At 57.0% G+C, this 13,166-nt stretch overlaps 1 protein-coding gene across 5 annotated transcripts in view; it reads right to left on the bottom strand.

Annotated features, from left to right (window-relative positions):
- Positions 1–2,170: 2,170 nt before the first annotated feature.
- Positions 2,171–13,166, bottom strand: part of BDKRB2 (bradykinin receptor B2) — a 30,285-nt gene continuing 19,289 nt past the window's right edge. For 2 of the 5 annotated variants that reach the window (XM_039884153.1, XM_039884151.1), the window contains 2 exons: positions 8,079–8,183; positions 2,171–4,747 (listed from right to left, as the gene is read on the bottom strand). In XM_039884153.1, coding sequence (XP_039740087.1) covers positions 3,637–4,747; positions 8,079–8,152 — 1,185 coding nt within the window. In that variant the 5' untranslated portion in view covers positions 8,153–8,183 and the 3' untranslated portion in view covers positions 2,171–3,636. The remainder of the gene's footprint in view (positions 4,748–8,078; positions 8,184–13,166) is intronic. The other 3 variants (XM_039884154.1, XM_039884152.1, XM_039884155.1) reach the window with 2 other exon arrangements.

The raw sequence follows: 13,166 nt of genomic DNA, 5'->3' as shown, positions 1-13,166 counted from the left end.
GTGACGATGCGAGCTCCTGGCCACCCGGTGGCTGTGAGGCTCGAGTCTAAAAGCACTCGGGAGAGCGAGACAGACTGACGGGCCCCTTGACCTCAGCCAAGAAACCACAAACTCACCACTGAACTGTCAGTCATTGCCGTTGCTAAACCACGACCCACTTGCTCATCCCTGACCCCCCACATCCTCCGGGGGCCTGGCGACAGGCCAGAGCTGCGTGAGGATCTGCGAGGATCTGCGATGGCTCAGGGAGTGAGTAACGGGGAGACGGGGCTGCGCATCACCGGGGTTACAAGTAGAGACTTCACCTTCCAAACCATAGAGACTGCGCTCAAGCTTTCATCGCTAGTTAGTTCCCACTGGGTCACCCGCATTCAGTTCACACCTCTGCACCCGGCCTTCACTGGCTCCAGCCAGGGCAGGAGCTGGGTCCATTCCTCGTTCCTAGGCCACCAGAGGTCCACCCGGGCCTCTCCCCATTGCAGGGTCCAAGGAGTCGACGGGCCTGGCTGGGATGAGGGGAGGTGGGAAGGAGGCTCTCCCAGCTTGTTTCTACCTGCTGAGATCTCCGCTCAAATTTCCGGCCAGGTGGCTTCTCTCTGGACTGAAAACTTCCTTGAGTCATGCTCACATCTATGAACAAAGCCTCTCAGATGAGTGAGCTCCCTGGGGCGCTCGTGGGCAACTTTGTCTGAGCTCAGGGCCATTGGTAATAGGTGCAGTCTGAGTAGGAAGTGTGGGCACTGGAAGAGGATTGGAATATCTGCTGGACTCTGTCCAGGCGTTTGTGCTCGGTACGGCTAGAGGGTAGAGAATGAGCCAGGAAGTAGGGAGAAGGAAAGAGACAAGGCGGGGGCCGGCTCATGAAGGGTCTTGCAGACTATGTTACGGAGCTGAATCTTTATCCCAAGAGTGGCGGAACACTGCCGAAGGGTCTCCTGTTAGAGGGCGCGGTCATCGGCTCAGCCATCATCACATCAGCACCAGCATCTCCATCACAGGCATCATCATCACCACCGACATCAACGTCGTCGTCACCATCGATGACATCGCCCTCACGGCAGCTCACACGTGTCGAGTGCAACTCTGCGCCAAGCACTGTGCTAGCCCTCTTCCATACACTAACCCTGTTCACACTTTTTCGAGGTAAATGCCATTATTAGTCCCAGTTTACAGGTATAAATGTAGACTTGGAAAGGATGAGTGTGATTCCCAAGACCACAGAAAAAAATAAGAGCCTGAGCCCAAACCAGAACTGGAATCCAGGTCTGCCTGGTCCCCAAGCCTTGATTCCTAAACACTATTTTTTTTTATCTTTATAGCCTCCTGAGAATTGAAGATGTCATTGGTTTCAGAGTGAACATTCAGAATTGGGAGGTGGTGGTGGCTGATACTGGATGTGGGAAGACCAATAAGAGATGATGGTTAGACACAGGAAAAGAAACGAGCCCCAGGAAACACCGAGGCGGAAGGGAGGAAGGAGAGGGTGCATTTCAGGATGAGCCCCAGGTTTCTGGCACGAATCGAAGGATTTGTAGATGGAGCAGTGCCATTTCTGTAGACGCAGAATGCAAGTTTTGTTTAATGAATGAGTGAATGAATGAATACACGAATGACAAGGGGGTCCCGAAATGGAGTAGATAATAAGTTCCCCATCCCTGGGAGTATGCAAGCAGTGGCTAGATAACTGTTTAACCTGGACATTGTAGAGGATGCTCCTGATTTGAAGGGGAAGTCGAATGGGAGGCACTCAATGGGACACGTTGCATGCACGAGCCATGGCATCTCAGCCATCCTTATTGCTCTAGGGCCACACAGGGCCTCACAGGCACCCGGTGGGAGCTTGCAGGAATGCAGGATGGGGGAAATCTTCAACCCCTATTGAATTTTCTTAAATTTCGATTTCAGTGTATTTTAGAGTGTCCATTAATACATGTTAACGTTATGCATGTTAATAAGCATACATATTAGGTACATATAGTCAAAATTCTTTTACTTAGAGTGATATGCAATCACAGGAGCGTGGACACCACTGGCCTACAGGACAGAAGCCCTCAAGTAGGTTCAGCAGAAGTAAGTGGAAACCCCCAAGACGTTGACAGCCCATGCATGGCTGTGTCCGTCCCCGAGGAAGCTCAGGGTTTCAGGAGTTGTAACAAAAGAAAGAGCCATGTGAAAACTCCTCATCCGTTTATTATGCTGCTCAGAAAAGACACGTGTGGACGCCTCCGTCCATGTCTCGTTGTTCGAGAAACGCTCCCTCTTAACAGCGTAATAGCTGTCTGGGGCTTTCCCACGATAGAGGGTCTTTACGCATGGACACGACCCCCAGGGACGCTCCCGTCCCGCAGACGGACTCCTCCTCAGACGTGGGCGGACCCTTAAGCGACCATTAGGAGCCCAGGGCTGTGGCAAGGCCCTGCTCGTAGGTCTTCGGAGCACCGCACACCGCTGGCGAGTGAGGGTCTCACACGTCACCGCACAGTCCCCGTTCTCCCCGACTCCCGGCCTGTGCGCCCCAGCTCCATTTTAACAGGAAGCGGCCCCTTCTGATTTACCCCGTTTTCTTTCTCCAGCTACCAGAGAGCATGTTTATTGGGGCAGAGAGTGTGACTGGTGAATAAAAGGCTGGGATGCGGAGGGAACCGCTTTGGAGCGTTTGTTTTAAAATCTGGCGCTGGATTGTCAGGAGTTCTGGGCTCTTTACCATCCAGATCCTCCGGGTCCTCCAGGTTCCACCCTAATGCCTCACGTCCACATAGCACGTTCTGTTTTTCAAAATACTTCTGTGCCGGTTGCATCCTTTAATCCTCACAGCCTCCTGTGGCAGAGGAAGAAACCGGGGCAGGGGGCAGGCACGAGCAAGCGGTTACGGTGGAGTTGGGGGCGCCAGGCTCCCCGCCCCGCTGCTCGGAGCGCACACAGGCTTTGCCCGACCGCCTCGTAGACCAGCCTCTGGTGGTTGCAAGTGCTGGGTCATCTCCACACCAGCTCGCGAGTTCCTTCACGGCGGAGACCTCGCACCCTCTTTCCTCCTCCTCTCGCCCCCTGCGCTCAACGCTGCGTGTACGGCAAGCACCGGAGGCGTGCGCATTGCCTTCCCCGTCGGCACAGACCAGCCTGTCCGTCGGCGAGGGCAGCGGCAGAATCCCGATCCTTGGGTTCTTACCAGCGGCCCCCAGAGCTTCACCTTCGTTAATCTGACAAGTCATCCTCCGAAGTCCTAGCTGAGTCCGTTAAAGAAATCCAAGGCAAAAATTCAACTAGGCATCGCGTGTGCACTCAGCCACTGCACCCAAGCTGTCATGCTGGGGCAGGGCGGGACACCAAGCTCAGTCGCCCTGTTCCTTCCCCCAGGCTCCCTCCACTCCTGGGAAGGAGCGGACTATCCCAGGGCTGGCAGCAAATAAGAACAATAATGCTGTCGTGTTTATGGAGCCCTCACCGGTGCGCGGCGTCACCCCATCCTCACCGCTGTGCTCACGGCAACCGAGCAGGGCAGGAATCACGCTCCAGTGTGTCCTGGACTCATTGTCCAAGGTTACACGTCGGATGCCTTCCCTTCCTTGTTGGGCACACCCCGAGGAGCAGCTGTCTGCCAACCGGCACACATGTCAGCAGTAGTCCTGGTGACATCTCTCACTGGCTGCTCCCCGCCCACTTTGGCAGTTTGTGGATCTGGCGCTCCACCGACATGGAGGTCCGCAGCGTGCCCATGGAGCTCTCCAGCTGGTTGGGCTGCGGCCTGCAGCCGCCTCTCTGGCACAGTCCCCAGTACACCTCCCGCGACTTCTTGCGGAAGCGCTTGCCTACGATCACGTACACCAGCGGGTTGAGGCAGCTGTTGCTGTAGGCCACGTAGGAGGAGATCTGCGTGAAGATGTCGATGACATACTCGGCCCAGCAGCTGGAGAGGATGCCGAGGCGCAGCAGCGTGTCCAGGAAGGTGCTGATCTGGAAGGGCAGCCAGCAGATGATGAACAGCAGCAGCACGGCCAGCACCAGCACCGTAGCCTTCTTCTCCGTCTGGATCTCCTTGAACTTCTGCATCTCGTTGTTGCGCAGCACCTGCATGATGCGCACCGTGCAGAAGCTGATGATGCTCAGGGGCAGGAGGAAGCCCACGAAGTTCAGGAGGGTGTTGGTGAACACCTCCCAGGTGTAGGATGGGTAGACGATGAGGCAGGCGGTGACGTTGTGGCCCTCGTCTCTGTACTCTCTCATGGTCCGGAAGGCCAGCATGGGCGTGCTCAGGAGCAGCGAGCAGCCCCAGATCACCAGGCTGTAGAGTTTGGCCCAGCGCACGCCGCGCATCCGGCCCATGGACATGGTTTTCACCAGGGCCAGGTAGCGGTCGATGCTCACCAGCATCAGGAAGCAGATGCTGCTGTACAGGTTCATGTAGAGCACGGTGTTCACCACGCGGCAGAGGACCTCCCCGAAGAGCCAGTCGAAGTTCTTGGCGATGGTGACGGCCCAGAAGGGCAGCCCACAGGCCAAGATCAGGTCGGCCACGGCCAGGTTGCCCAGGTAGATCTCCGCCACCGTGCAGCTGCTCTTGTGCAGGCAGAAGACGCTGAGGACGAAGACGTTCTCCAGCGCCGCCAGCGTGAACAGGACCCAGAGGAAGGGGGCCTGGATGGCGTTGAGCCAGTTCCACAAGTCGAAGTCGAAGCAGCTGCTGCTCTGGGAAGGGGTCCCGTTGAGAGCAGGCGAAAGGACTTGCGAGGTGATGTTGAGCATCTCGGCGCTGAAAGAAAGTGTGAAAGAGGCCGTTACACCTCCAGGTCGCCAGAGGCAGGCGAATGACGGGTGCAGAAGGAGAAGGGGTGTGTGTCAGCCACAGCTTCCAGAAGGCGAAGCCGGGGTGGGACTCAGCCCTTTCTGAGACCGCGCTCAGAGACTCTGCTCGGGCCACCTGACTCCCGGGGCCTCAGGGAGGCACCTCTGCTCCTTGGGCCTACGCCGAGGGCTATGGTTCCCCGCCTCGCGGCTCCACTGGGATGTCTCCTTGGCTGGCGACCATCGCCAGCACTAACCCTCACCAGTCTTGGACTCTGGACCTCCTCCTTGAAGCTTTCACGATAGGAGGATACACAGCACATTCCTTCCTTATCGCCTGGGCCCCTCCCAAGGGCTGGTCATCGTTTAGCCTCTCGTGGCCTGGCCATAGGCGATTAATTTATTAGAAAAGGAAAAATGATATCATACCAGACAGGGAGAATCTAGCCTGCATCCAAGACCACAGCCCGTCTGTTCATGCCCTCTCTCTTTCTGGCAGAAGGCAGTGTCGGGATGGAGGGCAGTGTACCCTCCATCAGAGAAATGTTGCTAATGATCAGAGGTTGCATCGTAGAGAAGGAGGGCAGGGATTTTGGAGCCAGATCGTCTTCCTGGGTTCAAATCCCAGCTCATTCATTCGCTGTGTGACCTCGGGTAAGTTAATCAACCTCTCTGGACCTCGGTGACCTACCTACCTTGTAAAATAGGAAAAACAAAATCTGCTTCTCAGGGTCATGGCGGGGATCTAAGACAACGGGCACAAAGCTCCCAGCACTGAACTTGGTTCAAGAAACCTTCACAGTTACCTTTTTTCGGCGAACCCATGAAAGCAACCAAGGTTAAACCCGAGCGAGCCCCGCTGTTGGCACGTTCTTCCTCCTGCATTGCTGACTTCACCACGGACCCACGAGCTCCTTTTCACTTTTCAGGTGACACGCAGACCACGGAGCAGTTCACTTTCCAGAAGTGCTGCTGTCGAGGCTGATTCATCTCTATCTTCGGCGAACGGCACGGCCTCAAACAGACGTGGGTTCTGTGCGGTCCCGGGCAAATGGCTTGGCCTTTCTGAGCTTCGATTTCTTTTTTCTTTGTTTTCTTTTTTCTTTTCTTTTCCATTTTTCTTTTTCAATCAGGGTCGACATTCACTCTTATTTTAGGGCAGTTTCAGGAGCACTGCACAGCGGTTAGACATTCACGGAATTTACGACGTGGACCCCTTCGTTTTGTTTCCTCTGCCCTGCGTGGCTGTTGCAAGGTCCACGTCGAAGAGTGAGCGTGAAGACACGTGGGACAGCTGAAGACAGCCCAGACAGCAGGACTACTTGGCATCTTTCTAGTGCCCCTCCGGGTGGGCGAGGGAAAGCGGGCGTAGAGGAGTTCTTCCTGGGTCGATGGTCGGGTAGGCTCACGGGGAAGGAGCTGAGCAAGAAATGACGGGAAAAAAATCTGCTGATTGTCTGGGATTTCCCAGAAAAAGCCCCTCTGCTTTCCGTGGCAGCTGGCCCACTTTGAGGGGTCAGACCCGGGGCCTGTGATGAGCTCACTCATCCACGCATTTACCCTTTAAGGGTATCTTGAGGATTTTCTCTGTGCTGAGCTCCGCCCTGGCGGTAGGGACCCAGAGGGGGGTACCACGGGTCCCCCATCTTGTCCAAGCTCCCAACAACTGTGGTTCAGTGCGTGATGAGTGCCGAGGGGTAGTGTGTGAGGGACAGGGGGATGCAGAATCGGGGGAGGCAGAGAAGGGACAGGGGGATGCAGAATCGGGGGAGGCAGAGAAGGTTGGAGGTGACTCTAGAGCTGAAGGATGAGGAAGATGCCAACAAGGGACAAGAAGGAGAGGACGGACCAGGCAGAGGGAGCAGCCTGAGCAGAGGCACAGAAGTGGGGAAGCCACTGGCACGTTCCAGAGGGCAGATCAGCCTTTGGACTGGGAGGTGGGGAGTGGCAAGAGATGGGGTTGAATCAGGGGCTAAGGACAGCCATCCCTGGGTGCTAAGAGGGCAAGACTTTGCCCCGTGGATAGAAAATATGCTCTGAAAAGATTCTCCCGGTGGACGGGAGGTTTTAACACGGCCCGAATGTGTTGACACTTCTTTTTAGAAGGCGGAGTCTAATTCCTCTTGAACGTAGCCAGACTTGGCGACTTGCTTCCCACCCACGGAGGCAGTGACGGTGTGTGACTTCTAAGACCAGGTCATGGCATTGCATCTTCATCCTCGGACTCCTGGCTTGCTCGCTCTGGGGGAGGCCAGCCACGATGGTGTGAGGACACGCAAGCAGCCTCTTGGAGAGGAACCAGCTTGCCGCTTTGCTGATTCTGGTATCCCAGCCTCTGAATCTTCCAGCTGAGGCCCCAGACACTGTGGAGCAGGGACAAGCCGACCCCACTGGACCCTCAGTTCCCGACCTATGCAAACTGGCAGGCTTCTCGGCAGAGCCCTCTGAAGGTGAGGCCTCCCCTGGATGGGCCCCTCGGTCCAGCCTTTCGCCCCATTTCTGCAGCTACAGAAACCTGTTTCCTCAGTGCCCCAGGCCTGGGGCGGGGTGTCCTCTCGGGGTCTGCCTCTCCAGACACTGAAGTATTGCACCAGAGGCTACTCGTTAACTTCCCAGCAGGATGGTCCCTAGCCAACAATGGCACTAGGCCCAGAGCTGGCTCTGATAAGTTACAGGATTGTCAGAAAGTGGCCTGGGGAGTGCGTGACTGCAGTTCACAGGGCCTGAGCTCCGAGGCCCCAGCTGAGCTGGCCATTTGGTCATCTCCATCATGGGCCACACTTACCACAGGACCAAGAGGCCAGGCTTGGTGACACTGCTTTCCTCAGGACTGACTCTCCCTTTCCCCTGCTTCCGCTAGGCATCAATGCCCCCCACGTTCTCTCCTTAGAGTGCCCCGGCCTTTCACCGGGTGTCAGCCATGGGTTGGTGATGTCCTGTCTCCAAGGCGACCTGGCACAGGGCTGTCTGATTTCCTGGGTGTCGACTTCAGAGTTTCACGCTCTTCGTTCCCAGGTTCGTCCAGGATAGCTCACATAGGACCACCAGCGATGATTCCCTCTCTTCCTGCATCCGCCCCCACCACAGCCTTATCCACCAGTCCACTCCCTCTGCCCCGCAGGCATCTAGGATTTGAGCCCTGGCCTCACTGGCCCTTGAGAGGGATTGTCCTCGGGCTTAGCATTGCCTGTTGCTTCAGCTGTTGTCCAAGGGATGAGTTTGGCTCTCTCCCGGGTGTTCGCCAGGCTGTCTGCCCCGCCCCCTTACGAAAGGTAAATCGAGGAATCTCTTTGACTCACCTGAAAGAGGCCATGGTGGGCACAGGGTCCTCATGAACAGACAGGAACATCGGTCTCTTCCAGGCAGAGAACATTTAGACGTGAGCGAGGCCCCACCTGGGCTGACCGGAAGAGTAGGAAGATGATCAGATGGTTAGACGGCAGGCTGGGGACCATGACACGCATGTACTCTCCACCAGGCAAGGGAAACGGAGTCCTTCCCTTCACAAATATTTATCAAGCGTCTACTGTGGACGGGGTGCTAGGGACATAGTAGCGAGGACGGGCACAGCGTCTGCTCCCCAGGAGGTGTAGCCTGGGGAGGGGTGAGCGGCAGTGAACTGGGCATAAGGGTGGCGGGGAGAGGAGGACGTCCGGGCAGGAGAAGCGGCAGGTGCAAAGGCCCCGAGACAGGGAGGCCCTTGGTGTGAACGCGTGGCAGCCCTGGTGGCTGCTGGGGAGGATGGGACCGTGGCGGGTGCGGGGAGGGGCCAGAGCAGAAGCAGGAAGCCCAGTTAGCAGGTGCTTCTCATTATTCCAGGCACAGGATGATGGAGATTGGAGAGCAATCTCCATCAGAGCAATCTCTCCACCTTTCCAGAGGTGATTGGAGAGGAACACTGATCTGCCCGGTGAACGATTTGAAATGGAGGCGCTGGGAATGAGAGCGGGGAAGGTGTCAAGGACACCCCCGGCTCGGCATGGGAGATGCTGCCATCTCCCACGAGCGGAAGAAACGGAAGGGCTGTCTTGGAGATACAGGATCACGTACACGGTAACACTGGAACCTGATGAGTTTGGGGCGCTTTTGAAAGAAAGCCCAGCGGGGCTTCCATGAACGAAGCCTTCCTCTGCCCCTCCTTATGTTAACTGCACCCCCCTGAGAGGTAGGCATCGGTTGTACGCTAGCCTTGCAGAGGAGGAAATGGGGTGCAGAGGTGCAGCGGCTTGTCCAAGTGTCATTGCTAGAAGATGGGCTTAAACCCCGCTTCCTGGCACCAGACCTGGAGCCCTCTCCAGCATCCCGTGTAACCACTCGCTACTGCCCGGGGAGGTGTGAGGAGCGTAGGCGTGCATGCGTGTGTCCAGGTACGGCCGCGGGCTGCCTGCCCCTGCTTGCAGCCACGCCCCAGCCAGCGCCTGCACGGGGCTCCAGAAGCCCAGCTCTCCTGATTCAGTTGTGGGAGATGGAGATAAGGCACTGGACATTCGTGCAGGAAATCTGAACGTTAGAAAAAGAAAAGCCTGAGTTGCTAAGCAGGAAATGAAGGGGAACATATTCAATGAACGCCATCGGAGGTTACAGGAACCCCCCGGGCAGAGCTGAGGCCAAGATCTGGAACTCGCACGGATGCCGTGAGCAGCTACGTCCTCTGATCCCAGTAGGAGGGGGCTCAGGAGAAGGGAAGAAAGACCTCGTAGATCGCCTTTCTGGGGGGCGGGGGGACTGCCTGGCCCCTGGAAGAAAACTCAGTTGGAGGTCAGAGGTCATGGGCTCGAATCATACATTTCTCAACAATTACTGAGTGTTTTGGGGGTGCCGAGATGCAATGGGGAAGAGAGAAGAGCTCCCCTCCGCATTGGGGCTCCCTCCCTCAGGTGGAGGGACCTCAGCCTGCTGCTGAGGCGTCTCATTTCCATCTGGAACGTGATAGCCACACAGGTAACTCAGGGCCTCCAGTGTGTCGCTCTGCAAAGGAGCCTAGCCTTTCCTCTCCGGGTCAATCTGGCTGAGTGTCCCCAGATCTGGCCACTTGAGCCCAGCTGGATCCTAACTCTTTGCTAATGACTGTCAACATTGTTCTCAGTTCAAAACAAAGTTGAGGGCTTCTCTCTGTCCACAGAGCAGGCAGTTTAAGGACCTGGGAGAAGCAGGAGTCCGAGGGCTACCCTCGTTTCTCTGATCTGTTTGGATGGCCGCACGCTCTGGGACAGGCCCTCTGTGTGGGCACTGCCAGGGGCTCTGGGTCACTTCCCGGCAGCCCCCTGCGTGGACCGCACTTGTGTTCCCTGCCAACTGACTTCCCACCCACTGGGTTTGGCTGGTGGGGGCACCATCAGGGGGCCAGGAGGCTGAGAGAGGCGGCTGGGGGGGGGGGTGTGGGGGAGTGCGGGGGTGGCTAGCTCATGGCTCCCTCCCCGGGGGGCCTCCAGGGGCTGGCAGGGCCTGGGCAGGACCTTGCAGCTCCTCCCAGGGGTCCTTGGCCACACTGCTAACTACCACCTCCTCTTGCCAGCTCAGGCCTCAAGCCGGGAGGGAGGGAGCGGGTAGCGGGACCTTTGCTGTGCCCGCTCGCCGTCTACACCCTGTAAAAAGACCCTCTGTTTACATTCTCTTCCTGTTACCCAGTTTGAACGTGTCCTCTCTTTCCTTCCGGGACCCTGACTAATACACCCTGAGATTATAAAACCAGCTGTCCGAGAGCCACTGAAAGGGGTGAGGGGCAGGAGAGTAGCGTGGTGGGCACCTCGGCAGAGCGGAGGGTGTGGGGACAGGTCGGGGGTGGTGGGGGAAGCGTCAGAAAGGCGGCACCCTGCGTGCGACCTTGAGCAGGGCCCCTCGTCCCCATGGGCCTTGCTTTCCTCATCCACGGGCCAGGGCCAGGCGGGTGGACCCGGGGCCCCCCAGACCGATCCTCGTGGCGGGGGTGGGCATGGGGGAGGAGAGGACTCTGAGCCAGTGCTTGCCGTCATTGTTCAAGCCGATGCTTCAGGAGGAGCTCCCGACACGCTCTGCCTCACTCGCGGTCCGTCTCCCTCGGAATTCTGTCCAAGAGCTGCCTCAGAAACGTTCGCCTCCGTTGAGTCACATAAACACTGGATCTCAATGCCATCAGGGGCAAATGCCACTTTGGTGCGAGAGGGAGCCCTTCGTCTGGTTTCCCAAGAACCCAGGTCCCGGGGACTTGGAGGCTGTGGCCACCGCAGAATGCACAGTGTCCCTTTCGAGGGCCAGGTTTTGCCTGGGACGGAGCCCCTGACCTTGTGGCCACGCGCAGTCGGCCCCGCGTGGCTGCCTGTTAGACCCTGGGGGTGTTTCTCAAAGCGAAGGCTGTGGACTGGGTGGCCCGAACCCCAAATCCCGAGTCATAGCCACTCCTCCTTCCAGGCCACCGGGGCGGAAGCCTTGGGTGGCCGGTGTGCCTTCAGCCCCTCTCTGGTGTTTGTAGGCCACTTCCAGTGCCTGAGCTGGCCCCCCAATCTGGGTAGGCTCTAGTCGCGTTGTTGATAATCAACACTAAATAGTCCAGTGTATTTATTTTTTACAGATTTTTTTTAATGACAAATGATACCCGTTTTCTATTTATGCTGACGATGTGACGTTACAGTTCAAAAGGTAAGTCACCGTTAAAGAAACAGTGGTAGAGGTGACACAGAGATGGCAGAAACTGCGCCTGTGGAATGACTTGTGTCACAAATGGGGAGGCACGGCCTGGCAGGGAGGCTGACGGGATCCGGGGCCAGACAGGGACTTGAGGTCCCTCCATCAGGCTCTTATTTGGGGGTTACTGTAAAAATGGCCCCAACTCCTAGGGCCGCGGTGTGGGGCAGACGAGCCAGCACGTGTCCAGTGCACAAAGCGTGCGGCGAACGTGTCTGGAAGTGTTTCCCTTCCTGCCGCACCTGAGACGCAGCCTCAGCTGCCCCCGGGGACTGGGGAGGGTCCCTTCCGCACGGCCCGCCCTCCTGCTCACACCCGGCTGAGGTTTCAGACGCCGATCCCACAGCCGGATATGGAGCCAAGGACACCTACCTCTCAGTTCAGGGGAACCCTTGAGACCCCCCAGTTCTATCCTCAGTCCCAGGGTGTGCGTGCTCCCTGTGCATTTTGCGTCTCCTCTCGCAGCGACAGCTGTGTGTGAGTGTGTGAGTGTGTGAGTGTGTGAGGCGTCTCCACGTGTCCGTGGAGGGGAGCGCCCTGCTTCGCTCACCTCCCCGCTCTCCGCTGTGTGTGCCCCCACTGCGTTCTGTGCATCCCAGCCTCTTAAGAAACATTCGCTCCATAAATAAGTAAAATCCCTCAGACCACCCGGCAAGCCAGAGTCAAGGCCACAGCTAGAAAGAACCGAGGTCTGCTTCACAGCTCAGGACTCCTCCCCAGAGTAGATGATTTCCTCTAAAATCTGACTTACGTGATTACTGAGTAAGGATGCTGTTTATAGATGGCCACAGAGGTAAACTTCAGGCCAGAGCAAATACTGGGGGTTGGGGGGCGCGGGCTGGCTCAGGTACCACCCCAGCCTCAGTACCAGGGAGAAGGGGTGTGGCCCTGAGCACAGAGCTCCCTAGGAGCCCTTTTCTGTTTTCCCCTGAGAAACAGCCAACGCTGTCTGTGGGGGAAGGATGGGGTTCTGGGAAGCTAAGCTCCATTCCAGGAACTCCCAGACAGAGCTGAATCAGAGGATCCAGTTCAACCTTAGACATACACACGGAGGCCCCGCCAGCATCTGGACACTTCGCAGGCCTGGAGGGTTTGGGAAACATTTACAGAGGGAGGCAGGGTGAGGGGCGGGGCGTTGGGGAGCAGCGCCCCTTCCCCACCCACTTTCCGCTTTCAGCAGAGGACAGGGCAGTTTCCAGGGCTCTGCTCACCCTCGGGTACCCGTGTGCATGCCAGTCTGCGTCTTCTTCCTGCTCCTTGTGCGCAGGTTGCTCTGTTCAGAGTGTTTTGTTTCTTGTCCCCACGTTGGGTTTTCTAGTTTTAATGAATAAACAGCTTCATCTGACATCCTGACACCACTCCCTTTTCGCTTTTAAAGATAACATAACCACAGTAAAAGAACATTTAAAAATATTAAAATCTCCCAGGGTTCTGTCCCCAAACACAGCTCTTTTTGTATCCACAGTTGTCCATTCTTTCGTCCCCTGTGGTTTGACACGGAATAGCGCGTCCGGGGGACTTTTCCATGTTGTCCCACGGTTGTTGTAGTGATACCTTTGAAAAAGACCTTATATTTGTTTATCGTTATTTATGAAACCGTCCCCTTGTTCCGATCACTCTGCACGTGATACACTTCCATGGCGCCCCAGCCACACTGGCCCACGCCCACTCCCCGGAGACATTTCCTGTGTCCCCGCTGTGCCTTCTGCCTGAATGCGCTCCCCACC

Source organism: Pteropus medius, unplaced genomic scaffold, assembly GCF_902729225.1.
Source record: "Pteropus medius unplaced genomic scaffold, Ma_sr-lr_union100, whole genome shotgun sequence".
Taxonomy (NCBI): domain Eukaryota; kingdom Metazoa; phylum Chordata; class Mammalia; order Chiroptera; family Pteropodidae; genus Pteropus; species Pteropus medius.
This window is presented reverse-complemented; position numbering and strand designations above follow the sequence as displayed.